The sequence below is a fragment of the Alligator mississippiensis genome, chromosome 15 (assembly GCF_030867095.1).
Source record: "Alligator mississippiensis isolate rAllMis1 chromosome 15, rAllMis1, whole genome shotgun sequence".
In the NCBI taxonomy this organism is placed as follows: domain Eukaryota; kingdom Metazoa; phylum Chordata; order Crocodylia; family Alligatoridae; genus Alligator; species Alligator mississippiensis.
The window spans coordinates 3,648,333-3,675,134 of NC_081838.1; the positions used below are offsets into that span (position 1 = coordinate 3,648,333).

A 26,802-nucleotide genomic window follows, 5' to 3' on the forward strand; every position below is an offset into this window, starting at 1 on the left:
TCCCAGACCCCTGGGACCCATTGCACCTGCCCCCGGTCTGGGTGGCAGGTTGCGGGGCGGGGGTGCTGCGCCTTCCCCGGTCTTCCCCCTTCAGTCCTGAGCTTTGTTTCTGCCCCTCCTTGGCTCTTCCCCCCTTTAGTGTTAGGTTCCCCCCCCGGCTCTTCCCCCGCTTCTGCTCGTGGGGTTTTCTCCTCTTTCTTGGCCTGCTGCCCTCCCAGGTGTGGGTCTCCCCCTTCACCTCTGGGTGTCTCCTCCTCATTCTTGGGCCTTTTCCTCCTCCTCCTGGGCTCTTTTCCCCTTTATCCCTGGGTCTCTCCCCACCCCTCAGGCAGAAAGGGGAAGAAGAAAGAGGCAGTGAAGGAAGAAAGGGGAAGACCCCCGCCCTCACTGTGGGCCTGGCCGTGATGGCTCCTGCAGGCCGTGGCCCTAGGCTCCAGGAGAGAAGGGGCTGGGGGCAGAAGAGAGGGGAGGGGAAGCAGTAGAGGGGGTGGGGGACAAAGGAGAGAGCCAGGAATGAAGAGGGGGGCAGAGACCCTCATGGAGAAAGGGGGATGGTGGAGGAGAGACCAAGAAAGAAGGGGAAAGACGCCAGGACAAGGAGGAAAAAGGCAAGAAGAAGTGGGGGAAGCTGAAGAAGAGGGGCAGGACCCAAGGAGGAAGTGGGGGCAAGAGCCGGGAAGAAGAAGGGGAAAGACCCCAGGAGAGAAGGGGGACAGGCCTCAAGAACGAGGGAGGGGGGGGGGGGGGACCCGAGACCAAGGAGGAAAAGAAACGGGAGGGAGGAGACCAAAGGAGGAAAGGGAGAAAGGCCCCAGCAATAAGGGGGGAAACAGCCCAGAAGCAGGAAGGGGAAGAGCTGGGGAAAGGGAGGAAAAGGATCGGGGGGGGGGGGGGGGGAGTGACGAACAAGGAGGAAAAGCCCCAGGGAAAAGGCTGGGGGGGAGGCAGGAAGAAGGTGGGAAAAGCCCGGAGGAGAAGGGGGGAAATGAGCCGGGAACAAAGGGGGAAGCACCAAGAGTGAAGGGTGGGGGGGAGCAGAGAAAGAGCCAAGGATAAGGGGGGCAGGGGGGCAAGAAGAAAGGGGGGAAGAGATTGAAGAAGCAGGAGGAAAAGCCCCCCAAAAGTGAGAGTGGGGGCGCACTGGGGTAGGGACCCCGAAGAAAAGGAGGCGGCGGAGCGGGCCGGGGGAGACGGAGCAACGCGGAGGAAGACACCCAGCCTGAAGAATGGGGCGGTTGGGACGGGCCGCAGAGGAGGAGGAGGAAGGGGAGAGAGCCCCGAGCCGGGCCGAGCCAGGCCCCAGCCCCGGAGAAGCAAGAAAGACCCGGCGAGGACGGGGGCGCAGAGGTGGAGGGGCACAAGACCCCAGACAAGGGGGGCAGGGGCCAAGGGGCACGTGGAGGAAGGGGGCGACTCCCAAGAATAAAGGAAGGAAAGAGCCAAGGGGGGAGGGGAGAAGAGACGGGGAAGGGGGCAGAGAGCAAGGAAGACGGGAGGGGGGGCAGAGAGCAAAGCGTAGAGGAAAAGCCTGATGGGGGAAGGGGCTGGAGAGACCTCAAAAGAGGGGGGGGCTGGGACAAGGGGGGGCAAGGGGAAACCAACCCCAAGAGTAAAGACGGAGCCGGGGGGGGGGGCAGCCCCAGGACAACGGGGAGCCCCGGGGTGAAGCCCCCAGGCGGGATCGCTCAGTGGCCGGGACCCAGGTGCCCGCCCGGGGCGGGGAGGGGGCAGCCGTGGGGGGGCGAGCTCTGGCCCCGCCCCACCCACCCCCCAGGCCTCCTGAACCGCCCGGGCCCACGAGACCACCCCCACCACGCCCACCTTCACCGACACCCCATTGGCTCCACCGCTGGCCAATGGGAGTGCCCGGCTAGCCCCCCCAAGCAGAGCCGGGGGTCCCATCCACGTCTCCTTTATTGCCGGCTCTGCAGCCAATGAGTGCAAAGGAAGCGGGGGGGGAAGGCACAAGCGTTGCACACGCCAATAAATAGCCGGAGTCTCTGCGGGGGGGAGGGCCGAGCGCCCCCGCCCCTGGCCTAGGTGATGCGGCACCGCTCCCTGCGGGCCGACCGCCGCCGCTGGGCCAGGCCCCGCTCCAGCCGCGCGTCCTCCTCCAGGGCTCTGCGGGCACGGGGGCAGAGCTCAGCACCCAGCGACCCCCAGGACACCCCGGTCCCCTACTCGGTGAGACCCCCAGGCCCCCCCGACCCCAGCAATGCAATGCAAGATCCCCTCCCACACACAAACCCTGCAGCCCCGCCCCGCCCCGCTAAGTGACATCTCCCCCCACGCAACCTCCAGCCCCCACCCCAGAGCTCTGCTAGGCAAGAGCTGCCCCCCTCCCACCTGGCAAAACACCCCCTGCCCTGCCCTGCCCCCATGCATCCCATCACCCCCCTGGCCTCTGCCTGGCCAGAGACCCCCCCCCCCCCAGACCTTGCAGCCCCCCTCAGCCAGCCTCCACCCCCTTCCTCTGCCCCTGCCCTGCAGATCTCCCAGGCTCCTGGGTCCGCCCCAGCTGCACCTCCCTCCTGGCCCGGCCCAGATCGGGGGCCTGGTGGGGGGAATGAAGCTGCCCCCCCCCCCCCGCGCAACCCGCCACTCACATTCTCTCCTTGATGTCCAGGTCCCGCACCAGCTCGTCCCGTTGGTTCACCAATGACACCAGTTCGTCCAGTAGCAGTTGCTCCCGCCGCTGCTGGGCCTCCGTCTTCAGCCAGTCTTGGGGGGGCAGGGAGGAAAGGGGGGTCTGAGAGGGCTGGGGGCAACTCCCCCCACCCCCCCATCCCCCCATTGGGGGCCGGGCACTCACCTTCAATAGCCAGCATGGCACGCAGCTCCCGGCTCAGGAGCTCAAAGCGGCGCTCCAGGTCCTGCTCCTCCATCCTGGGGGGAAGAGGGGGGGCAAAGTCAGGGCTGGGGGGGTCCAAGCTCTGCCCTGGGCTCTAAAACCCCAAGCCCAGCCCCAGGTCCCTCCAGCCTCCACCTACCCCAGTGACAACTTCTTCCCCATTTCCTGCCTCAGTTTCCCCCACTGCCATCTTGCCCCCCTCCAGTGGCCCCCAGGTGGTGCCAGTCTCCATCCTCTGGCTGCAATCAATGTCCCCCCCCCAGCTCTGGCAGCCTTGGGGGCCCTGATCCTGCCCTTCACTCCTGCCCCGCCACCAGGCGGCTGCATCGGGGTCTTTCCAGCGTGCCCACCCCTTTCTGGCTGGGCTGGGCTGGGCCCCAGGGGGCAAACCCTGCCCCGGAGTCACTCCCAAGTGGTTGGATAGAGGGGGCCTGCGCCCGCTCCTTCCAGCCCCACTTCTCCAGGAGTCGGGGACTGCCACCCAAACGGGACCGTCAGTAGGTTCCAGAGTGAACGGCGGGAAAGGGCAGGAAACAGAGGTGGAGGGTCCTGGGGGGCACCGGACTGGGGTCAGGCCCCTCCCTCCCATAACCCCCCTGCCCTCTTGCTCCAGCCCTCTGCCCCCAGCCCGTGGGACTCACAGCAGCTGGAGCTGGTCCTGGCGCCGAATCAGCGCGTTCTTCTTGTTCACCAGTGTGAACCACTCCTGGATGAGCTCCTCCTCCCGCGGGCGGTCCGTGCCTGCGGCCGGGGGGCAGGTATGAGCAGAGATACCCCCATCCCCTTTTACCCACCTCCCAAATGCCCCCAGAACCTCACCCCTGGCCAGATACCCCATCCGGATCCTCTCTGCCCAGCCCCGACTGCCCTCAAGACCACCCCCAGCCCCTGCCACTCCAAATACTCCCATGCCCCCCAAAGCCTCTCCCTGGCTACTGCCTGGCCAGATATTCCCCACCCCCCGGTCCAGCCTCCATGCCCCCCAGATCTCTGCCAGCCCAGATACCCCCCAGAACGAGGGCAGAGGCCGGGGGAGTGGATAAGACCCTGACAGCCCCCCTGCTCATGACGGGTTAGGGGGCAGGGGGGTCCGTCCATACCGGACTGCATGAGGAAGCGCAGGTCTGTCTCCACCACGGCTGCGCGGGCGTCCAGCTGCTGCTGCTCCACCTCCAGCGCCCGCAGCTCAGCCAGCACGTACTGGCTGGTGTCCTGGAACCGCTGGGGGGGCGCGGAGGTGAGGGGGGAGCAGGATCGGGCCCTCTGGGAGGCGCAGGTCTCTGCCCCAGTCCCCACCCCAGGATCAGGCCTGGATCCAGCCCCCCGCCCCCAAATCTCCTGCCCCCTTACCGGGCTCTCCTCGTCAGGGGAGCCGGGGTCCGGGGGTCCCTGCTGCGTGGCTGCGGCTGGGGGGGGGTAAAGGGGGGGTGAGGCTGGAGTGGGCAGGGCAGCACATGCATGAGCATGACGCACACGCCACCCCCCCGCAGCTCACCTGGGGGCAGCTGCGTCCGGGCGCTGGTGGGGGCCGTCGCGCCTTCGCTGTCACCCTGCAGCCAGGGGAGAGGGGTGGGTAAGGGCCCTGGAGCCCCAGTGCAGCACCTCACCCTGCCCGGCCACCCCCCCAGCCCCCCTTCCCCAATCCCCACACCCCCTACGACCCCTCCCCCAGCCAGGGACCTTCCCACACTCCCTATGACTCCTCCCTAGGCCTGAGACCCCCCACATCCCCCCGAACCCTTCCCTAGGCCGGACCCCCACCCCGATGACCTTTTCCCAGGCCAGAACCCCCCCCCACACCCCAATCACCCCTCCCCAGGCCAGATTTGCCTGGAGCTGGGGGGTGACCTCTTCCCAGGCCAGGAATTCTCCCCCACACCCCAATGACCCCTTCCCAGGCAAGATACCCCCCAAAAGACCCCCCCCCCGATAACCTCTCCCCAAGCCAGAGACGCTCCTCCACGCCTCCAGGACCTCTCCCAAACCCACATACCCCCAAAGGACACTCCCACGCCCCCAAGCCCCACTCACGGTGCTGGGGGGCCGGGGGGGGGACCCGCTGCCCTCGGCCTCGTCCAGGGAGAAGGACTCGCTGCGCAGCTGGGAGCGCCGCTTGCGCACCAGGTCGGCATCGCGCACATGGGCCAGGCCGGAGCGGGTGCTGTGGGGCCGGAGTGGCGCCGTGGGGCTGGGGCCAGTGCCGCCCCCCGACAGGGAGCGCAAGAGCCGCTTGTGGCGGGGCGGGGGCACCAGCTCCCCGACCTCCACCTTCCCAGCATCCTTTGCAGCCGACTCCGGCTCCCGGGGGGGTGAGGCCGTGGCCCGGTTGATCCACTTCTTCCCAGTATCCTCTGCACCTGGGCTCCCAGCATCCTTTGCAGCAGGTGCTCCAGCCTCCGGGGTCGTGGCTGGCTGGTCCAGTTTCCTAGCACCCTTTGCTGTCTCTGTATGGACCCCAGTCCCAGCATCCTTTGCGGCCCCTGTCGCGGCCTCAAGCCCAGGATCCTCAGCGGCAGGCGGCTTCGTGGCTTCCGGGGGGGCGGCCCCATTGACCGCCGCTTTCCCAGCATCCTTTGCTGCCTCTGTGCTGGCCTCAGTCCCAGAATCCTTTGTGGGCCCCACCTTGGCCTCAGTCCCAGCATCCTTGGACAACTCCTTTTGGGCCTCCATCCCAGCATCCTTTGCAGGCCCTGCCTTGGCCTCAGTCCCAACATCCTTTGCAGCAGGTAGCTCTGCCTGGGGCTTCAGGGCTGGCTGGGGGATGGTGCCGTTGATGGCCACGATCCCAGCATCCTTTGTCACCCCTGCCTTGGCCTCAGTCCCAGCAGCCTTTGCCTCAGTGTGAGCCTCAATCCCAGCATCCTTTGTGATGCCTTCCTTGACCTCCATCCCAGGATCCTTTGCAGCCCCCACTTTGACCTCAGTCCTAGCATCCTTTGCGGGGGCCACCCTGACCTCAATCCCAGCATCCTTTGCAGACCCCACTTTGACCTCAGTCCCAACATCCTTTGCCTCAGTGTGAGCCTCAGTCCCAGCAGCCTTTGTGATGCCTTCCTTGACCTCCATCCCAGGATCCTTTGCAGCCCCCATTTTGACCTCAATCCTAGCATCCTTTGCGGACCCCACCCTGACCTCAATCCCAGCATCCTTTGCCTCAGTGTGAGCCTCAATCCCAGCAGCCTTTGCAATCCCTTCCTCAACTTCCATCTCAGGATCTTTTGCAGGCCCTGCCTTAGCCTCAGTCCCAGCATCCCTTACAGCCCCCACCTTGACCTCAATCCCAAAATCCTTTGCAACACACAGCTCCGCCTTGGGCTTCAGGGCTGGCTGGGGCATGGTGCTGTTGATGGCTACTATCCCAGCATCCTTTGTCACCCCTGCCTTGGCCTCAGTCCCAGCAGCCTTTGCTTCAGTGTGAGCCTCAATCCCAGCATCCTTTGCAATCCTTTCCTTGACCTCCATCCCAGGATCCCTTGCAGCCCATGCCCTAACCTCAATCCCAAAATCCTTTGCAGCAGGCAGCTCTGCCTGGGGCTTCAGGGCTGGCTGGGGGATGGTGCTGTTGATGGCCACGATCCCAGCATCCTTTGTCACCCCTGCCTTGGCCTCAGTCCCAGCAGCCTTTGCCTCAGTGTGAGCCTCAATCCCAGCATCCTTTGTGATGCCTTCCTTGACCTCCATCCCAGGATCCTTTGCAGCCCTCATTTTGACCTCAGTCCTAGCATCCATTGCAATCCCTGCCCTGACCTCAATCCCAGCATCCTTTGCAACCCCCACCTTGACCTCAATCCCAAGATCCTTTGCAGCACGCAGCTCTGCCTTGGGCTTCAGGGCTGGCTGGGGGATGATGCCGTTGATGGCCACTATCCCAGCATCCTTTGTCACCCCTGCCTTGGCCTCAGTCCCAGCAGCCTTTGCCTCAGTGTGAGCCTCAATCCCAGCAGCCTTTGCAATCCTTTCCTTGACCTCCATCCCAGGATCCCTTGCAGCCCGTGCCCTAACCTCAATCCCAAAATCCTTTGCAGCAGGCAGCTCTGCCTGGGGCTTCAGGGCTGGCTGGGGGATGGTGCCGTTGATGGCCACTATCCCAGCATCCTTTGTCACCCCTGCCTTGGCCTCAGTCCCAGCAGCCTTTGCCTCAGTGTGAGCCTCAATCCCAGCAGCCTTTGCAATCCTTTCCTTGACCTCCATCCCAGGATCCCTTGCAGCCCGTGCCCTAACCTCAATCCCAAAATCCTTTGCAGCAGGCAGCTCTGCCTGGGGCTTCAGGGCTGGCTGGGGGATGGTGCTGTTGATGGCTACTATCCCAGCATCCTTTGTCACCCCTGCCTTGGCCTCAGTCCCAGCAGCCTTTGCCTTAGTGTGAGCCTCAATCCCAGCAGCCTTTGCCTCCATGTAAACCTTAATCCCAGCATCTTTTTCCTGGACCTCCATCCCAGGATCCTTTGTGGGCCTTGCCTTAGCCTTGGTCCCAGCATCCTTTACAGGCCCCACCTTGACCTCACTCCCAGCATCCCTTGCTGCTCCTGCTTTGATCTTAATCCCAGCATCCTTTGCAGCTCCCACCTTGACTGCAATCCCAGCATCCTTTGCAGCCCCTGCCTTGACCTCAATCCCAGTAACTTTTGGGGGCCCTGCCTTGGCCTCTATCCCAGCATCCTTTGCAGCTCCCACCTTGACTGCAATCCCAGCATCCTTTGCAGCCCCTGCCTTGACCTCAATCCCAGTATCTTTTGGGGGCCCTGCCTTGGCCTCTATCCCAGCATCCTTTGCAGCTCCCACCTTGACTGCAATCCCAGCATCCTTTGCAGCCCCTGCCTTGACCTCAATCCCAGTATCTTTTGGGGGCCCTGCCTTGGCCTCTATCCCAGCATCCTTTGCAGCTCCCACCTTGACCACAATCCCAGCATCCCTTGCGGCTCCCACTTTGGCCTTACTCCCAGCATCTTTTGGGTCCCCCACCTCGGCCTCAATCCCAGCATCCTTTGCAGCCCCTGCCTTGACCACAATCCCAGCATCCTTTACAGCCCCTGCCTTGACCACAATCCCAGCATCCTTTGTGGGCCCTGCCTTGACCACAATCCCAGCATCCTTTGTGGGCCCTGCCTTGACCACAATCCCAGCATCCTTTGCTGCTCCCAGTTTGGCCTCAACCCCAGCATCCTTTGGGGCCCCCACCTCTGCCTCAATCCCAGCATCCCTTGCTGCTCCCACTTTGGCCTCAATCCCAGCATCCTTTGTGGCTCCTGCCTTGGCTTTAACCCCAGCAACCTTTGCAGCTGCTGCCTTGAGCTCCATCCCAGCATCCTTTGCGGCCCCTACCTTGACCTCCATCCCAGCATCCTTGGCGGTGGCAGTGGCGGGGGGCCAGGGGGGCTCGAGGGGTGCGGGCGCAGGGCCGGGCTGGCCCAGGCTGTAGGTGCTCTGGCTGTCGCCGCCGCCCAGCTGCACCAGGCTGAGCTCCTGGCCCGTGAAGCGGGCGCGGATCTGGCACAGGTAGGTCATGACGATGAGCTTGTCGGGCACGGCCAGGAAGAGCATGTCGGCCGGGTCCAGCAGCCGCGCGACGCCCAGCGTGGCGAAGCCGTCGAAGGCCTGGGGGGGCGGGGAGGGGGGGAAAGTGAGGGCCCTGCAGAGCCCGGAGGGCCAGTGCCCCGCTCCCACGCCCCCGCCCAAAGCACGTGGCACCCCCGTGCCCAGCCCCACTCACCAGCTTGTTGTTCTTCTTGATGTCCAGCGGGTCCAGGGCCTCGTAGTTACTACGGGGACAAGGCAGGGGCTGCTCAGACCCACTGGGACCCCCCGGCACCCGCAGGTGCCCGCCCTGCCCCACAGCCCCTGTCCCTGCAGCCTCACATCTTGTCGGGGTGGAAGTGGTGCAGGATGGCGCAGAACGCCAGGCCGTTGCGCCAGGCCGTGGTGAAGTTGGTGATGCGGATGCCGCGGTACCCGGCCGTCACCTCCTGGCACCACGACAGCAGGGACTGGCTGGAGGTCACCAGCCCCGGGGCCTCCTGGGGGGCAAACGGGGTGGGGGTGGGGACGGGGACAGGGGGCGCTGGGAAGCCCCCCCCACCCTCAACCCCCCTGGCCAAACCACGCCGGGCCCCCCCATACTGCCCCAGTCCCCCCCCAGCATGGGGCTGGAAGCAAGGGGGGCTGCGGGGTTAGGGGGCAGAGCCTCAGCATTATCCCCAAGCTGCGGGTCGGTCCGTCCGTCTGTCCAGCCAAGCAGGAGCTGGGAGCAGGATGGGGGGGCAAGGACAAGGATGCTCCATCCCTACCTGAGCCCCGCCCTGCCCTAGGCTGTCCGGGGCTGGGGGATGAGGAGGAGGAAGAGGGGGGTCCTGCCTGGACGCCTGGGTCCCCTCGCTGGACGGCGGCGGTGCGGCGCTCCTTGCCCCGGCCCCTGGCCCTGGGCCCCCGGTGTCTGCCCCCCTGGGAGGGTCTTGGGCAAAGAGGCGCCTGGGCTTGGGGGGGGGCACCCCCTCCCCCGGCAGCCACAGGGGGTCTGGGCCCCCACAACCCGTCGTCCCCCCGAAACAGGGCACGTCGGTCCAGGCCCCCCCCATGGAGAGCCCCTGCCAGGGCGTAGGGGGGGCCGCCCCAGCTGCCAAGGGACAGGGGTGCTGGGAGGGGTCTCCGGGCACCAGCGGCAGCCCCGGGACAGCCGACAGCGCCAGCAGAGCCGCAGCCGAAGCCCCCTGCCCGGACCCCGCTCCCTGGGCCAGGACGGTGGGGCTCGGGCCCAGGAAGACGAGCACAGAGAAGCCTGGGGGGGCCGAGCGGGGGCGCCGAGGCGGAGGCCGCGGGGGGCAGGGGCGGGGCTCCAAGGAGCGGGGACGTGACCGGGGGGGTGCAGTGGGGGCAGGGGGTACCTCAGGGGGGGCGGAAGGGGGTGCAGGGGGCTCCGGGCACTTCCGCCGCCGGGGGGCAGGCACGGGGGCATCGCCTGGCCTGGAGGGGTGAACAAGGGTCAGGGGCATCCCAGAGACCACCCCCCCCCATGCTCCCTGCTCCCCCTGCTCTCCCCCCCACCCCTCCCAGAGCTGGGGAGCACCCCGGGGTCCGGGCTCACCTCCCAGCTGCCGGCCGCTCGGGGGACGAGGCTCCTTTCTGCTCCTCTCCAGCCCCCGGGTTCCCAGGTGGCCGCTGTCCGGCCCTGGGGGAGGGGCTGGGGCTGGGGCTGGGGTGGGGGCCGGGGTTGGGGGTCCGACGGGGGTCCTGGGCTTCCCCCTGCCCCCCAGGGTTCCCCACGTGCCCCCGGCTGTGCCCGGCTCCACCCGTCGCACTTACTGCAGGGGGGGCAGCTGAGAGCGGGGCTGGGGCGGGGGCAGGGGCAGGGGCGGGGGCTGCCCCCGGCGGGGCCAGCTCCAGCACGGGGCGGAGGGGCTCCCCGGAGGGGGTGGAGGGGACGTCAGCGATGTGGGCAGCCGGGACTGCAGGAGAGGAGACGAGGGGTCAGCGCTGAGGGCCACGGCTGGACCTCGCGGACCCCCCCAGAGCCAGGAGAACCCAGGCGTCGGGGCTCCCGGCCCCCCTGCTCTCGCCCCCCGGCCCCCACCCCCTTTACCCCTCTGTTGTGGGCGGGTGGCGCCCGCCCTGCTGCTCCCCGCGTCCTCGTCCTCCTCAGCCAGCACGTTGAGCTCCCGCGATGGGTCTGGGGGGAGACGGGGGGGGGGGGGGATTAGTTTCAAGCTGCCCCGGGTGTGGTACTGGGGGGCCGGGGGGGGTCCTACCTGTGAAATAGCTCAGCAAGAGAATCTCAGTGAAACCTGGGGACGGACGGACAGACAGAGAGACAGAGACAGAGAGAGTGACAGACCCCACGGGAGGGGGACGGACAGAGCCCCCCCTCGGGGCAGGGGGACGCCAGAGAGAAGAGAAGGGGGAGACAGAGCGTGCCACGCCAGCGGGGACCCCCCAGGGCAGGAGCGAGGGGCTGGCAGGCCCGGGGCAGGGGGCCCCCACCTGGAGGGTCCGTGCCGGGGCCGCCGCCGTCCTGAGGCCGTGCCCGCCGCGTGCCCGGCTCCTCGTCGTCACTGTCGGCGAAGTCGTTGAGGTCGCCGATGTCTCCGGGCTTCACGCTCATGAGGCTGGCCAGGCTCTGCATGTCGTCGTCCCTGGGGGGTTGCAGGGGGGCAGTGCGTGAGGCCGACCGGCCCGCCCCCTGCCCAACCACAGGCTGGGGGCGCCCGGCAGACCCCAGGAGCGAGGCAACGGCCTGGCTGGGCCCGCAAGCATGCCTGCCCAGCACCCAGCCCGCGTCCACGCCCACAGGCCCCCATGACTCACGTGGCCTTGCCCTCGTACAGCAGCGTGGCCGTGAGCGTGAGCTGCAGCGTGGCCGCCACCACCTTGGTGGAGCGCGGGCGGAGGCGCAGGCGCAGCTCCGTCTGCGTCGGGGTCGGGCGGGCGAAGCGCTGCAGGTTCACGGCCACCGAGGCCAGCACCTTCCGCGACTCCTGCAGGGCGGGCGAGAGTGGGAGCACCCAGGGGTCTGGCCCCCTGCTCTCACCCCCCGCCCCTCCTCTCCTGAGCTGGGGAGCACCCAGGGGTCCGGCCCCCTGCTCTCACCCCCCGCCCCTCCTCTCCTGAGCTGGGGAGCACCCAGGGGTCCGGCCCCCTGCTCTCACCCCCCGCCCCTCCTCTCCTGAGCTGGGGAGCACCCAGGGGTCTGGCCCCCTGCTCTCACCCCCCGCCCCTCCTCTCCTGAGCTGGGGAGCACCCAGGGGTCCGGCCCCCTGCTCTCACCCCCCGCCCCTCCTCTCCTGAGCTGGGGAGCACCCAGGGGTCCGGCCCCCCGCTCTCACCCCCCGCCCCTCCTCTCCTGAGCTGGGGAGCACCCAGGGGTCCGGCCCCCCGCTCTCACCCCCCGCCCCTCCTCTCCTGAGCTGGGGAGCACCCAGGGGTCCGGCCCCCTGCTCTCACCCCCCCACCCCTCCCCTCCTGAGCTGGGGAGCACCCGGGGGCCCGGGCTCCCCCCCTCCCCTGCCAGGCACTTACGTTCTCAATGACGAACGTCCACTCCTTGTCCTCATACTCCTCGGCGTGCGGGTCCTGAGGGCACGGGGGGGCAGCATGAGCCCCTTGCACGAGGCCGTGTCACACAAGGAGCTCTCACACGAGGCCTCGCACTATTGCCAACCCTGCCCCGCCCCCTCGTGAGCCCAGGCAGCACCCCTCATCACATGCCTGGAGCATGGCCTCACGGGGCCGTGGGACACGTGCAAGGGGCGCACGCACGGGTGCGAGGCCGGCCCCACCTACCCGGTAGAGGGTGACGGTGATGTCCACATTCTCGGGCACCATCCAGACCACCAGGCCGCGGTACGGGTTCTCGATGCCTGGCTGCCAGCTATGAGCCTGTGGTGGCAGAGGGTCAGTGCGAGCCCCGGGGAGACCCCAGCCCCCAGGATCGGGGCCGGAGCCCCCAACGCCCCCCCCCAGACCCCGACCTTGGTGCAGATACGGCGGTTCCTCCGGGTCCAGACCACCACCAGCTTGTCGGGCTGCCTGGGGGGGGACACGAGGGGGGTGTGGGTGGGGGGGTCTGGCACCCCCACCCCACTGCCTCCTGCCCCCAAAAGACCCCAGGGGGTGGGGGGCCTTGGGGTCCCATGAAGCCCAGGCGTCCGGGCTCCCACAGTCTCCCAAAAGGAGCAGAAGCCGGGGTGCCTGGGAGGGCGGGGGGGGGGGCTGAGCAGGGCCAGACGCTGGCTTCCTGGCGGGAGAGGCAGCTCCAGGACCCCTTATCTCCAGGGCCAGGCCTCTGGGTGCGGGGAGGGCGCGTCCGGGAGGCGGGTGGCCGGCCCGCCTACCCCGGGTGCCCCTGAGATAAGGGCTAGAAATGGGGAGGGGGGAGCCTGGCCGCCTGGGCCCTCCCCAGCTCTGGGAGGGGGGTGGGGGTGGGGGCAGACAGAGAAGTGGGGAGTCCGGACGCCTCCCCCTCCCCGTCCCTGGGCTTTGCCCGGGTGAGTCAGCACTGAGCACTGCGCCAAGGAGGGCAACCCCCCCCATTAACCCTTCCCTGCCTGGGCCTCTGCGCCGCACCCTCCCGCCACACCCTGGGTGGGGCAGTCTGGGTGCTGGGATGCAACCCTGCCCTGGGGGGTGCCCAGACACCTGGGGTCCCTCCAGCTCTGGGGGCTGGGGGTTGAGGCAGGGGGCTCTGGGTTCCCCCCCAGCTTGAGGAGAGGAGTGGGGGCTGGGAGCCTGGACGCCTGGGCTCCCCTGGCCGGGGGCACAGGCGCGCATCGGGGCAGGGCTCCGGCGCTGCACTCGACTCCAGGATCCCGGCCGGAGGCGCCGGGGCTGGGATGGAAACTCCGGCCCGAGTGCCAGGAGCTTGGCAGCTGCCTCTGGGCTGGGGGGGCTGGGGAGCTGGGCTGTGCCGGCAGCAAAGGAGAACACGTGCAGCCAGCTCTGGGGTGGGGCCCTGCGATGCAGCCGGCTCTGGGGTGCGGGGTGTTGGCAGCTGAGTGTAACCGAGGTGCGACCGCCTCTGGGGTGAGGCCTTGGGCCCTGGGGATGAGTGGCTGCAATGCGGCTGGCTCTGGGGTGAGACCGCCGAGTGGAACAGAGGTGTGCAGCCAGTGGGGGGGCTGTGGGCTCTCCGTGCGCGTTCACCTTCCTGTCAGCCCCCCACGGGAAACACCCGGACAACAGGCGGATACAGCCCGGTCGGCCCGGCTTCCGGCCTGCCCCGGCCTGGGGCCCCTCGGATCTGCCCCCCGCCACCCCTCACTCCGGACCCACAGCCCCGATGGTGCCCCTCACTCCTGACCCGCAGCCCTTGCCCCCCATCTATTTTTAGGCCTGGGGGGGCAGGTGCAGGTGCTAATATTAGCCTGGAGGGAACCCGACACCCCGTCCCTGCCCCCGCACTGGCCCAGCGCCTGGGGGAGGGGGCCAAGAAGTGCTGCCCCAGGGGCAGGAGAGGAGAGGGTGGGTCCTGTGTGGGGTGGTCCTGGGGTCGGCCAAGGGGCGGGGCCTGTGGCCAATGGGGAGGGGCTTGCAGTGGGGGGCGGGGCTGGGGGCTGGGGCAAAGGAGGGCAGGGGTCCCTAGGGGAGGGGCGGGGCTGGATGGGGAAAGGGGTGGAGCATGAGGGGAAAGGGGTGGGGCTTCCAGCCCTCCCCTCCCCCCCAGGGCTCACCCCATCCTCCATCTGCCCCCCCAGCCCACAACTGCCCCACAGCCCCCTGCCCTTCCCCCACCCTGGTTTCTATTTTTAGCCCCCAGTGATGCAATATCGACCGGGCTCTTTCCCCATTTATGGGCATTTCGGCCTCAAAAAAATAACAGAAAATGAAAGGGGAAGTGCCCTGCCCTCTGCCCCGCCCATTGCCATGGAAACAACCCCCCAGAAGCCCCCCCCCCATAGAGCTGGGGCCGGCTGGGACCCGGGAGAGGTAGGGTTAACAGTCCTGCCCCACAGTGTCAATGACGTCACCTGCAAGGGGGCGTGGGGGGCCCACGTGGGCTGGGGGGAGGGAGGTGGGGAGTGGGGTGGAGGGGCCAGGGCAGGGGGCCGCGGGTGGGGCGATCCAGAGCCTGGGGGCTGAGCCCGGGGGGGGGGTCACGAGTGGGAGGACTGGGGAATCTGCCGATCACATGGGTGTCACGAGTGGGGGGCTGGAGTCCGGGGCTCGGGGAGCTGCGGGGGGCACGGGTGCGGGGCGCTAAGGCATCACCCGTGGGAGGGGGCTCTCCACGGCAGGGGTTTCCTGCATGGCGCCCCGTGGGGCCAGCGCCGAGCGGGACGTCCCGGAGCCAGCAGGGCTGCGGGCGGCGGCGGGCGCCGAGTCGCGCGTGGGGCCCGGCGCTGTCCCGCGTGGGCCGCACTCACCAGCGCCGCGTGCTCTCCAGCGCCAGCTCCTGGAATCCCGCCGCGAAGTGGAACTTGGCGGCGCGCTTGCCCACGCGCTGCAGCCGCTTCCACACCGACGTCATGGCGACCCCCGCGGACCCCCGCCCGCCCGGCCGGCCCGCCTGCCCCGCGCCCGGCCCGCCCGCCGCCGCCGCCCGGCCCGCCCCGCCCCGCGTGGGGCCGCTCCCCGGCAGGAAGCGAAAGCAGAAGCGGGGGGAGGAGGAAGGAGCCGGGGCGGGAGCGCCGCTGGGCGCCCTCCAGCACGGGGGGGGGGCAGGTCTAGTGGTTAGAGCGGGGCAGCCTGGACCCGGGGGAAGGGGAGGGAGTAACGCCTAGTGGTTAGAGCAGGAGAGCTTCGAGCCTGGGCTCCCGCCCAGCCATGGGGGGGGGGGGGGGGACAGGAGCAGCCACCCCTACTAACCCTGAGTTAGTTCCAGGCTGGGGGGCAGGGCTGTGCCCCCCACCCCGGTCCGCGAGGAGAGATCAGTTCCCCGTAAGCCGAGCTGGGCCCTGGCACCGGCACCAGGAATTCGCAGGCCCCAAATTTAGCCACTGGCCAGAACCCAGGGCCCGGGCTCCCCGCCCCCCCCCCCCCAACCACTAGACCACACTCTCGTCCCAGCCTCGGGACAGCAGCACCATGACCACCCCAGCGGATGGCCAGGACCCCCCACACCCACCTGCACCGTATGCCCCCGAGATCTGCCCCTCCCCTAGGGCCAGTAGCAGGGGGCACATCCTGCGACCCCCATCCTATCAGAGCCCCCCCAATGAGGGAGCTGCACCCGACCTGCACTCCTGCCCCCTAGCCTCACACACACACCTATCCGCATACATCCATGCACACGCATCTGCACACTCAAGGGTACAAAGATCCACGTGGACACACACACATGTGAGCAGACACGTGAGCCCTCTCTCTCTCTCTCACACACACGTCCAAAACTGCAAGCCAGGACACGCATACACACATGCATGGAACAGACACGCAAGGCCACAAAGCCCCACCGAGAGGACCTCCATGCACAAACACACACACACACGCATGTGCACACACTCCCCCACCCAGCTACCATCTCCTTGCACAGCAGGGCTGGCCCTGAGGGCAGCAGGTGCCGTACACTCCCTTCAGCTCCAGCCAGGACTCCCCCACTCACCGCAACCCCCAACCCTGCCCCCACCCCAGCGCCATGCCTCGGCCCCACTGCCCCCCCACAACACATGGACAGACGCAGCCAGGGCCACCTAGGGTGCCAGTGCCCAGTTCCCAGCTCCTCCTTCCCTCTGGGATGCGGCTAGCTCTGGGGTGGGACGTGCCAGCGGCCAAGTAGAACAGAGGTGGGTGGCTCTGGGCAGGGCTGGGACCCTCGCTAGCCCACGGATATCAGGCATCCCCGGCCCCATTCCCCAGCCAGCGCCCCACTCCCTGCCTCCTGGATCAGCCCCCAGACCCAGAGCCCCCTCCTCTCCTCTCCCCCCCCCCCGGGCACCAGCCAGCCCCCACCTGCGGCCCCCAAAAAGCAGCTGAGGCCGGTGGAGATTCCAGGGTGTTTATGGGGGTGAGTCCGTGCCCGGGGTGGGCAGGGAGGGGTCTCAGGGCGGCGTGAGCTCCCGCAGGCTGCGCAGGGCCTCGGCCGCGGCCCGCACAAGGCCGCAGAGCTGGGCACTGAGCTCGATGGAGGCGCTGCGCTGCAGCTCGCGGGCAGCCCAGCCCAGCTTGCGCAGCACGGCCGTCTCAGCTGCGGCCAGGGGCTCGGCGGGGTCCGGGGGGACGGCAGCGGCGGCGGCAGCGGCAGCTCGGAGCCCCGCGGCCGCCCCCTCGCAGTGCTCGGGCCGGGGGACGGGCGGCGGCGGGTGGGCGCTGGGGGGGCCCTCGGCGCTGGAGGCCAGCTGGCGCTCGCGGACCTGTGACAGCGCGGCCTGGGGGTTCAGCGCTGCGGAGACAGAGGCACGGCGCGGTCAGGGCGCTGGCACTGGGACATGGGCTGAGGCGCTGCGAGCACGGGGGACTGGAGCCTGGCCGCCTGGGGTCCCTCCCTCACGTGAGATGGGTTGGGGGGTGAGAGCGGGGCAGCTGCAAACCCAGCCACCTGGGTCCTCTCCTTGCCCTGGGACGGAGCTGGGACGCCTGGGCTCTCTGGCACGCCCTTCCCTCCTTCAGGCCCCACCGGGACGCACCTTGAAGGAAGCTCCCTACAAGGAGGGGAAGCTCCTGCTCTGCCCATCCCATGCCTCCTGGGCGCGCCCCGGCCCCTCAGCCCGGCCCCCTGGGGGTATTTGGGTGGGGGGAGACGTACCGGGGTTATCCTTGTCCACATCGGAGTCCAGCTCCTGGCAGGCCACGCAGTACAGCCGCTTCTGCTGGTCCTGGAGCAGGATGGTCTGGGGGACAAAGGAGCAGGGGGGTTTAGAGGCAGAATGGAGGGTCCGGCCCCCCGTCTCCAGGCACCCAGCGCCCCCCTGCGGGCCGGCCCTACCCCGCAGTCCTGGCAGCAGTCTCCCAGCATGCGGTAGCCCTGGAGCAGGTACTCGCCCATCAGCTTGCTGATGCGGTCCTGGCGCTCCCGCCGCGCCTGCAGCACCTTCAGCTCCGCCTCCGACGGCGGCTCCCAGCCCAGCTCCTCATCCTTACCTGCGGGACACGGGGGTCAGGGCTGGGGGGGATGCGGCTGGCTCTGGGGTGGGGGGTGCCGGCAGCTGAGCAGAACAGAGGCAGCCGGCTCAGGGAGCATTGGGGCCGGGGATGCAGGTCTGTGCTGCGGCTGGCTCTGGGGGGTCTGTGCCGGCGGCCAAGTAGAACAGATGCAGCCGGCTCTGGGGTGGGGCAGGGGCTGGGGGTACAAAGCCAGGCGCTGGGGTGCAGCCGGCTCTGGGGTGGCGGGTGTTGGCAGCGGAGTAACAGAGACGCGGCTGGCTCTGGGGCGGGCAGGGGGGACGCGGGGCTGCGATGCGGCTGGCTCTGGGGTGGGGTGGGATGGGTCAGCAGCCGAGTGGAACAGATGCAGCCAGCTGAGGGGGGGGACAGGACCCCGTTGCCCCGGGACCCTTCCCATGGCCTCCCCCAGCCCCGCCCCCGCCGCACCGGCCGCGTTCAGGGCCATCCTGCCGCCGTCCCCGCCACAGCGCGTCCCGCAGCCCCGCCCCCGGAAGTGCCCCCGAGCCGGGCACCCGGGCCCCGAGCCGCAGGGAGCGGAAGTGACGTTCGCTGGCAGCGACCGAGGCGAGCGGGCGCAGCTGGGAAGAAGCGCCGGGCAGGAACGAAGCCGCGGCCCGAGGGTCCCCCGGGGTTTGCCCCCCCCGGGGAAGGGAGCGGGGGCTGCGAGCCCGGCCCCCCATGCAAAGCAGGCCCGGCCCGGCCCGTGCTGCCGGGGGTGGGGCAGCCCCCGGCCCTCGCCCTGCCAGGCAGGGGTGACCCCAGCCCCGACGCAGCCACACACGCCGAGACGCGGGTTCTCTTTCCTCCGGCAGCAGCTTTTAATTGCTCGGCTGGGTAAACTGAGGCACGAAGCACACCGGCCCTCAAGCTCAGAGATGAGCCCTGTTGGGTAAACTGAGGCACAAAGAGCCCCCCCCCTTTTGCCTGGGACCCCCTTAGCCCTCCCCCGGCCCAGCCTCCTGGGGCCCCCCCTCCCCGACCCCCGGGGCCTGGGGTGCCGCATCCTTCGCCTCCCCCCGCTCCGCGTCGTGGCAGCGCCGGTGCTGGGCGAGGCGGGCAGCGCGGGCGAAGGCCTTGCCGCAGTCCCCGCACAGGTAAGGGCGCTCGCCCGTGTGCAGGCGCCGGTGCGCGGCCAAGTCCTGGCGCAGCCCGAAGCGGCGCCCGCAGTCGGGGCAGGGGAAGGGGCGCTCGCCCGAGTGCACGCGCTGGTGCCGCAGCAGGTTGGAGCTGAGGGCGAAGGCACGGCCGCAGTCCCCGCAGGGGAAGGGGCGGTGCCCGGCGTGGGCCCGCCGGTGCTGCCGCAAGTTGGAGCCGTGCCCGAAGCGGCGCCCGCAGTCGGGGCAGCTGTAGGGGCGCTCGCCCGAGTGCACGCGCCGGTGCTGGGCCAGGTGGGCGGCGCGGGCGAAGGCCTTGCCGCAGTCCCCGCACTGGTAAGGGCGCTCGCCGGTGTGGGTGCGCTGGTGCACGGTGAGGTCCTGGCGGAGGCCGAAGCGGCGCCCACAGTCCCCGCACGGGTAAGGGCGCTCGCCTGAGTGTACGCGGCCGTGGCGGCGCAGGTGGGCGGCGCGGGCGAAGGCCTTGCCGCAGTCCCGGCACAGGTAAGGGCGCTCGCCGGTGTGGGTGCGCTGGTGCCGCAGCAGGTAGGCGCTCTCGCCGAAGCGGCGCCCGCACTCCCCGCAGGCAAAGGGCCGGGCCCCGGAGTGCGTACGCTGGTGCTGGGCCAGATTGGAGCGGCGCCCAAAGCAGCGCCCACAGTCCGGACAGGCGTGGGGCCTCTCCCCACCGTGTGCCCGGCGGTGCCGGGCCAGGTTCGAGGCCTGCCTGAAGCATCGCCCACACTCCGGGCAGGCGTGGGGCTTGGCCTCGGCCTCATCGCCAGGGGCTGCCGTTGTCGCTGCCGTCTCCCCTGCCAGCAGCCGCTGGGCCAGGCTGGGGCTGAGGTCGTAGCTGCGGCCACGCTCCAGGTAGCGGCAGGGCCTGAGGCCCAGGCGGGTCACTTGGTGCACGATGACACCACCCAGCTCTGCCAGGTCCCGCTCAGCCTCTGTGGGGTCACCTGGGGACAGGCTGGGGTCAGCCGGGGATGCACTGGAGCTGCCGGGGTCAGAGTCTCCTTCCTCCTGCTCCTCCTCCTCCACGTGCCCAGCGGCCGCAGCATCTGAAAGCAGAACCCTGCGCTCAGTCACTGCCCCTGCGGTGGGAGGGGCTGGCACGCGTGGTGCCCAGCCCAGGGTTGGGATTCATCTCAGAGAAGACACCCCAGCTCTGCGGGAGACCAGGGTCATCACCTGGGCACTGCAAACAGCAGGAGTGGGAGTCTGGGCGGATGCAAGGAGGGAAACAGGGTGGGAGGGCAGAGGGTGCAGAGCCAGGGGGAGAACCCAGGTGTCCGGGCTCCCAGTGCCGCCTCCTCCCCCCACCTCCCCGCTGGTACTCACCAGCCAGGGCCTCCCTCTCCATGGAGCTGGAGGGGTCTCGCGAGGGACGCCCCCGGGCACCCATGTCCTCCTGTAGCTCCATGGGCGTCGGGGGCGCGAGCAGACGGGTCACGGAGCACAGACACACGGACAGCACCGCGTCCCTTCCCACCGGCCCCAAGGCTGGGACGCAACAGCAGACGCAGCACCCAAGATGCGACTGCTTCTGGGGGAGGGCGGACACTGGGGACGCAGGGCCCCTCTTGCCGGACCCTGGGATGCGGCTGGCTCTGGGGTGGTGCCTGGGGAGGGACCGGCTGCACTCATCCCCAGGGAAGGGGGGGCTCCCGCCGCGGCTGCCTGGGTTGGACTTGGGGTGGGAACTGCCTGCCCCTTTGTGTGGCTTCCTTTGCAAGGCATCCTGGGAAATGACCAGCCCCCTCGCAAGGCACTGTGGGGGCTGTAGTTCCTGTCCCTGGAGATGGTTGGGGGGAGGTCAGACAGGAACCCAAGGAGATAGATGGCTGCTAGGGGTCACCACTGGTTATTGCTAGGAGGTCAATCCTGGCTGTATGGGTTCGGGGTGGGGAGGAGGCATGTCCAGGGGGGCAGTTGCTATGGGGATGAGATGAGGTGGGGGTAGAGCCCAGGACACAGCACCCAGCACTAGAGGGGCCTGGCCCTGCAAGGAGGCAGGCAACAGGACCTACAGAGACACCCCCACCTCCCTTCCAGGGGCTCTGGGGCAGCCCCCCAGTCCAGCAGGCGCAGAGTCAGACACAAAAGCCAGATCCAAGTTGAGTTTTAAATGTTTATTAGTTGCTGGAAAAGCCACGGCTGGAGACTCCGATGGGGGGAAGAAGAGTCAGAGGTGGACGGGGGGAGGGGCAGGAGGAGCCCAGAGGCCGTGCTGTTGGGGGGGTGAAGGGGGACTGAGCATCCCCTACGCTCAGAGAGAGGAGAGAAAGGAGAGGAGGATTCTCCCTCCACCACCCTGAGGGGGACGTGTGACCTAGAAGACGGTGCCCACCCCGCACTGCCCGCCTGGGCCAGTGCCCACTGGGTGTAGGGCTGAGGACACCCCCAGGGGTGGAGACGCTTAAATTAGAGAGAGGGGGAAAGGGAAAGAAGGAAAAAAAAAATAAAAAACTCAGTGGCGGAGTCGAGGGGGCCGCGACTTTACTGAAACCCGAGCGCCTCGCGGGCAGGTGGGGGCACGGCGGGCGGGGGTGGGGGCCGCGGGGCCGCCCGCCACGCGACCTGCAAGAGAGCACAACAGAGCATCAGCGCCGCGCCGCCCGGCCCAGCCCCTGCCCCGCTCCATCCCTTCCTACCCCGCACCCCCATCACAGCCCAGCCCCATGGGCCGTGCCCGGCTCCCCGCAGAACAGGCCCCGGGGTCCCAGGCAAAGCTGAGGTGGCTGGCGTGGGCTCCCTGGAGCCACGCGGCCAAAGCAGGGGCAGGCCAGAGGGTGACGTGACAGGTCCCAGCAGCCCTCCCCCGGCACTCGCGTGCCCACCTCTCCCCGAGAAAGCTGACAGAGGGGGCCGGGGTGATCCCGGCTGTGGGCAGGACCCCAAGCTGCAGGCTAGGGAGGGTGGGTGGACTCCATGCCCAGCCAGGGGCCACCTCTACCACCCGAGAGGGTGAAGCCAGGGCCAGCCTACAGTGCTGGCTTACAGCTTCAGTGCCAGCCATAGCTGGCCGGTACATCATGGTCCCGATGCTCCCCATGGATGACGCCAGCCAGGGTTCGGGAAGAGGCGGCTGAGTCCCTCCCTGTGCCCCTACATCCGGCGAGGTACGCACTCAGAGACTTCTCCTCCAGGAAGCCTGAGGCCTGCCCCTCCCTGGGGCGGCCCGCGTAGCACAGAACCAGGGGCTGCGGCCAGGCCCGGTAGGGCTGTGTCATCGCCCGGGATGGCCTGCGTGCTCCCCTTCCTCCCTGCCCCGGCCACCCGCGCTCACCTCCGGCTCAAAACGCAGAGTACCGCGCCCTGTCCACGTATGGGTCGCGCTCGAACCGCTGCACGTCGTAGAGGGAGGCCGCCCGCGTGACCGACGACGCTGGGGACAGCTGGTTCCGGTCGTACGCGTACGCCTCTCCGACGGTGGTGGCCGCGGCTGCCGTGCGACGCAGGGGGCTCCTATCCCGGGCGTAATAGGTGGAGGACGCGGCCGCGGCTGCAGCGGTGGCAGCTGCGGCGACGGCCGCCGCCGCGCCCGGGGTGGGCAGCAGAGCTCTATCGTAAGGGTCTAGGGTGGTGGGGAGGCGGCTGGCCATGGCTGTGGTGGCGGCGGCCATGGCCGTGGGCTGCACCTGGGAGTACTGGGCATACTGGGAGTATTGGGCCATGGTCTGCTCTGCATAGGCATCGTAGGCCGAGCGCACGCGGTAGCGCTTGTAGTAGTCGACCATTCCTCCGTACCCGTCATCGTAATACATGGTCTCCCCATAGCCCGTGGGATAGGGAGTGCGCACTGCTCCGTACTGCTCGTTATAGGTCTCGGTAAAGTCAGGCACCTGCCCCGGGCGGTCGACCGGACACTCTTTAGACCAGTGCCCTTCCTTCCCACACCGATAGCAGCCACTCTTGTCTCCCATCCCGGGCACCGTCCGCAGCCGGCTCGTGGACAACTGCACGCGCATCCGCTTGCCTTGAAGAGACAACGCGAGAAGGAGTTGCTATAATTAAGACGGGTGCCACCCGGGAAACCCCCGCGGCCCCGAGCCGGAGCCAGGCCCGGCCTCCAGAGGGACGCGCGAGCCGTGCAGCCGGCCTCCAACACCTGCGACACGCACGTCCTCGCGCCCGGGCACCCAGCAGCCCCACGCGGCCTCTCCGGAGGCTCCCGCGGCCGGCCGACGCCGCGCGCTCAGTTACCTGGGGCCGCTGCGGCTTTCGTGGACGGGCAGCGCCGCGCCAGCACCGGGCGGACGGTCAAGGCCGGGACACGGGGCCGGCGGGGGAGGGAAAGGGGGGCCTGCGGGATAAGTTAGTCCGGTTCCGCCCCCCTGCAGCTGCCCGGGACTGGCGCCCTGGGACGGCGGGGCCCTCCCCCACCTCCGCCCCGCGCGCGCCGCCCGGGACGCGTCGCCCTCCCCCGGCACGAAGACGCCGCCACGACGCTGCGGGACCCGGAGAGCTTCGCGGCCCCGAGCTCCGCCGTCACCGAGGGAAGAGCCGCCGGACGCCTGCCTCTGCCCCGGCGTCGCCTGCCAACCCGCGCCTCAGTCCTGCGGGGCGGGGGGCCTTCGCTGGCGCAGCCCCCGCCTCCTCCCTCCGGCCGCCCGGCTCCGGGGACGGGCGGAGAAGCGCGACCCGCTCTCCTACCTGGCCCGCTGCGTGCGCGGGGCGGGGGCGCTACCTAGCCCTAGTGCCTGCGGGGCCGCCCCGCCCGCCCGGCCCGGCCCGGCCCTGCGTCACCTTGGAACTCGGTGTTGTCGAGGCCCTGGATGGCCTCCACCGCGTCCTCGGCCCGCTCCATGTGCACGAAGGCGTAGTCCTTGACGATGTCGCACTCGATGACGGGGCCGTACTCCTCGAACTTGGCCCGCAGCTCCAGGTTGGTGCAGGTGGCGCTGATGTTGCCCACGTGCAGCTTGGTGGAGGCCTTGCTCTTGTTCTTGCTGGCCTCCACGTTGATGCAGACGCCGTGCAGCTTGTGGTGGTGCAGGTTGCGGATGGCGTCCTCGGCCGCCGTCTTGTCCTCGATGTGCACGAAGCCGTAGTTCTTGATGATGTCGCATTCCAGCACCTTCCCGTACTGCTCGAACAGCGACCGGATCTCCTGCTCCGTCGCCTCCCGCGGCAGGTTCCCGATGAACAGCTTCACCATCGCGGCGGGGGGCGGGGCGGGGCGGGGCGGGTCTCACCCGCGGCGGTCGCGGCCTCGCTCTCGCTGACGGCGACAAAATGGCGGCGGCTCCTCCCCGGCGCGGCGCGGCGCGACCCGCCGATGACCTCGCGGGCCCCGCCTCCGCGACCCCGGCGCCGCCCGCCCATTGGCGGAGGGGGAGGGGGCGGGGCGCGAGAGGCCGCCCATTGGCCGAGCCGCGCCGCGCCGCGTCACAACACGACGGGCGGGGCCGGAAGTGGGCGGGAAAGGCCGCCCGGCTTCCGGTAGCCGCCGCCAATCGCGGCCGGGGAGGGCGGGGCCGCCGGGGCCTGCGGGGCAGGAGCGCGGCGCCGGCGGAGGAGGAGAGGGGCCGCGCGGGAGTGTGGGGCGGGGAGGGCGCCTGACGTCACCCCCGGGTTGGTGACGTCTTTTCTCGGGTCGGGGCGGAGCTTCCTGCTGCCCCGCCCCCAGAGGGGGCGGTCTCCTACTGCCCCCCCTCTGGGGGAGGGGCGCCAGCAGCAGCTCCGCTGCTGCCGGGGGGGAGGGGTCCGCTTGCACGCCCCGCCCCCTCATTGGCCCCGCCCCCTCTTCGAAGCCCCTCCCCTCGCTATAGCTGGGCTCTACCCCTTCTCCCTGTCCCCCACTGCCCCTGGAGGGGGGGGGGTCTCCAAGCGCCCCCTTCTTGCCCTCACAGGGGTCCCTCGCTGTGGGGGAGGGGGTCTCCTGCCCCCCACTTGTTGTCCCCCCAGCCCCCGGGGTCCCTTGCTGTGAGGGCGGGGGTCTCCAGGCCCCCCCACTTCTCCTTTCCCCCCCATAGTCCCTGGGAGTCCCTTGCTGTGGGGGAGGGGGTCTCCAGGCCCCCCCTTTTTGCCCCCTCACCCTCCCGGGGGTCCCTTGCTGTGGGGGCAGGGGTCCCAGGCCCTCTGACCCCCCCGCCCCGGGGGCGATGTCGGAGTCGGTGCTGCTGCTGCGGCGGGTGCGGGAGCGGGGGGCCGGGGGGGCAGCGGCAGGGGGTGGTGCTGGGCCGGGCGGGGGCGGGGGGGAGGGCCCCGGGGGCGCGCGGCGGAAGCGGGGCCGGCGCCGGCGCTTCTACCCCGAGCACCGGGTGTACCGGGCCCGCAGCTCCTTCCTGGACCTGACGGAGGAGCAGGTGCTGCGGCGCTACCGCCTGGACAAGGCGGCCATCGCGGGGCTGTGCAGCGAGCTGGGCTCCGACCTGGAGAGCCTGACGGGCCGCAGCCACGCGCTGCCCGTGGCCGTCAAGGTCACGTCCGCCCTCACCTTCCTGGCCTCCGGCTCCTTCCAGACGGCCACGCGCGACACCACCGGCATCAGCCAGTCGGCCATGTCCAACTGCCTGGCCCAGTTCCTGGAAGCCCTGCAGCGCCGCGCCGCCCGCTACATCGCCTTCCCGGCGCCCGGCCCTGCCGCGGCCGCCCAGACCCCCGGCGGCTTCCCCGGCGTGCTGGGGCTGGTGGGCAGCCTGCACGTGGCGCTGCGGGCGCCCTCGGAGAACGAGCTGGCCTACCGCAACACCCGCAACTACCACTCCATGAACATGCAGCTGGTGTGCGACGCCCGCGGCGCCATCACCAACGTGGTGGCCAAGTACCCGGGCTCCTGCCCCAACGCCGCCGTGCTGGAGAACTCCGCCCTGGCCCGCCTGCTGGACGGCACCCGGCCCGACGGGCTCTGGCTGCTGGGTGAGGCGGGGCCCCGGGGCGGGCGATCTTGGGGGTGGGGACAGGGCAGGGCTAAACCCAGACCCATCCCTGTCCAGGCAGGGTCCCTGGGGAGCAGCTCTGACACCCCCTGCCAAGTGCTGTGTCAGGGATGACAGTAGTTCGATGAAGAGGTTGAATGATGGTTTGGACAGGGCAGATCCTGCCTCAGGCGGGGGGTTGGACTAGATGTGACACATGCCAGTCCCCTCCAGCCGCGCGGCTCTAGGCCTCTCTGGACTAGGTGAACTGGGGATTCGACTAAACGTGACCTGCGGGGGTCCCTTTCCAGCCTGGAATTGGATAACACCCCTCTGGGGAAAGCAGGGGGCTGAGGGGGGCACTCAGCCCCTTGGTGGTGGGCAGAAGAGGCTGTGTACGCTTCAGAGATGTGAGGTGGGGGGAGCTGTTTCTGGCTCGGAGCCCCGTGAGCTACCAATGCACCGGGGCTCTAGTCCCAGCCACTTGGGGCTGAGTGTGGGGTGCCGGCTCCAGCGCGTCCACTCTGCCCGCAGGCGACCGCAGCTACCCGCTGAAGACGTGGCTGATGACGCCCATCCTGTTCCCGTGCAGCACGGCCGAGGAGCGCTACAACGCACGGCACCACGAGGCGCTGGCCGTGCTGCGCCAGACCTGCGCCCTGCTGCGGCGCCGCTTCCGCTGCCTGGACAAGGCCAGCGGCTCCCTGCAGTATGCACCCCAGAAGGTCTGCCAGATCTTCCTGGCCTGCTGCATCCTGCACAACATCGCCCTGGGCCGCCGCATGCCCCTTGACCTGGCTGAGGCCGAAGCCTCACCCGACGGGCCTGAGGCCGAGCCCGACCTGCCCGTTCAGACGCCCTTCGTGCAGATCTCTAGCGAGGCCCGGGCCGTGCGGGCCCGCATCGTCCAGCAGTTCAAGGACGCCCTCACCTAGGCCCCTGCTCTCGACCCTCTCGGATTTGTCCCCGCATGGACGGTTCCCTGGCCCCGAAGCGCCGTCGGGTGCCCGTGGGGAGAATGGGGAGGAGTGACCGGACAGAGGCCCCGGCCCCTACTGGAGAGGACAGAAGTGGGAAGTGGAGGGGAGGGGGGTCCTGTGGGGTGGAAGGCACTGCAGCTCCTCTGGCTGGGTTGCAGCCCCCTCCTTGGCCCAGACTCCCAAGCTAAGTGCCACGGGGTTGCCGGCGTGATTCTCCAGCTGCCACGTGGGGATTGTCTGGGCAGTGTGGGAGGTCAGTACAGTCCCTCTGCTTGGCTTGGCCATGTCCCCATGGGGCTCAGAGCCAGGGCCTGGACCAGGGTAGGTCAGAGGCCTCCCCCGGCCCTGCAAGAAGGGGAGGGGGGAGGCCAGTGGGGCAAACGGGACCATTTTCTTTCTTTTTTTCTGGAGGGGGGAAGAAATAAACGTATTTTCCTAGGGCAAAAGCTGGCTGTGGTGTTATGAGTGTGGGCATCCTGGGGGTG

The 26,802-nt window shown here is 69.3% G+C and overlaps 5 protein-coding genes across 11 annotated transcripts; 1 reads left to right on the plus strand and 4 right to left on the minus strand.

Annotated features, from left to right (window-relative positions):
• Positions 1-1,896: 1,896 nt before the first annotated feature.
• On the minus strand, positions 1,897-16,161 carry EHBP1L1 (EH domain binding protein 1 like 1). Of its 6 annotated transcripts, none has more exons than XM_059718382.1 (21): positions 14,701-16,161; positions 12,310-12,367; positions 12,122-12,217; positions 11,858-11,911; positions 11,147-11,316; positions 10,823-10,974; positions 10,591-10,626; positions 10,425-10,511; positions 9,930-10,290; positions 9,730-9,808; positions 8,708-8,865; positions 8,562-8,610; positions 8,174-8,446; positions 4,883-5,605; positions 4,347-4,401; positions 4,202-4,257; positions 3,952-4,072; positions 3,493-3,592; positions 2,813-2,886; positions 2,607-2,721; positions 1,897-2,121 (listed from the first exon to the last, which is right to left on the minus strand). In XM_059718382.1, exons 1-21 carry the CDS (start codon positions 14,802-14,804, stop codon positions 2,037-2,039), a joined length of 3,006 nt encoding a protein of 1,001 aa, XP_059574365.1. In that variant the 5' UTR covers positions 14,805-16,161; the 3' UTR covers positions 1,897-2,036. The 6 variants fall into 6 exon arrangements, with proteins under 6 accessions (XP_059574365.1, XP_059574364.1, XP_059574360.1 ...); XM_059718381.1 differs by having other exon boundaries at positions 4,883-7,126; positions 14,701-15,339; XM_059718377.1 differs by having other exon boundaries at positions 4,883-8,446; positions 14,701-15,343.
• A 96-nt stretch (positions 16,162-16,257) lies between these two features.
• Positions 16,258-18,068, minus strand: ZNRD2 (zinc ribbon domain containing 2). The gene is made up of 4 exons (XM_014594552.3): positions 17,804-18,068; positions 17,199-17,353; positions 17,019-17,103; positions 16,258-16,655 (listed from the first exon to the last, which is right to left on the minus strand). Exons 1-4 carry the CDS (start codon positions 17,820-17,822, stop codon positions 16,315-16,317), a joined length of 600 nt encoding a protein of 199 aa, XP_014450038.3. The 5' UTR covers positions 17,823-18,068; the 3' UTR covers positions 16,258-16,314.
• Positions 18,069-18,171: 103 nt separating this feature from the next.
• LOC102568231 (zinc finger protein 501) lies at positions 18,172-19,992 on the minus strand. Its single transcript, XM_006264994.4, has 2 exons — positions 19,816-19,992; positions 18,172-19,535 (listed from the first exon to the last, which is right to left on the minus strand). Exons 1-2 carry the CDS (start codon positions 19,895-19,897, stop codon positions 18,313-18,315), a joined length of 1,305 nt encoding a protein of 434 aa, XP_006265056.1. The 5' UTR covers positions 19,898-19,992; the 3' UTR covers positions 18,172-18,312.
• A 599-nt stretch (positions 19,993-20,591) lies between these two features.
• On the minus strand, positions 20,592-23,727 carry LOC132245703 (RNA-binding protein 4B-like). Of its 2 annotated transcripts, none has more exons than XM_059718506.1 (3): positions 23,224-23,727; positions 21,764-22,453; positions 20,592-21,054 (listed from the first exon to the last, which is right to left on the minus strand). In XM_059718506.1, the coding sequence occupies exons 1-2, from the start codon at positions 23,633-23,635 to the stop codon at positions 21,771-21,773; spliced, it is 1,095 nt and encodes a 364-aa protein (XP_059574489.1). In that variant the 5' UTR covers positions 23,636-23,727; the 3' UTR covers positions 20,592-21,054; positions 21,764-21,770. The 2 variants fall into 2 exon arrangements, with proteins under 2 accessions (XP_059574489.1, XP_059574490.1); XM_059718507.1 differs by lacking the exon at positions 20,592-21,054 and adding an exon at positions 22,681-22,780 and having other exon boundaries at positions 22,256-22,453.
• A 116-nt stretch (positions 23,728-23,843) lies between these two features.
• Positions 23,844-26,763, plus strand: LOC102568462 (putative nuclease HARBI1). Its single transcript, XM_006264995.4, has 2 exons — positions 23,844-25,338; positions 25,872-26,763. The coding sequence occupies exons 1-2, from the start codon at positions 24,582-24,584 to the stop codon at positions 26,270-26,272; spliced, it is 1,158 nt and encodes a 385-aa protein (XP_006265057.4). The 5' UTR covers positions 23,844-24,581; the 3' UTR covers positions 26,273-26,763.
• The last annotated feature ends 39 nt before the right edge of the window (positions 26,764-26,802 follow it).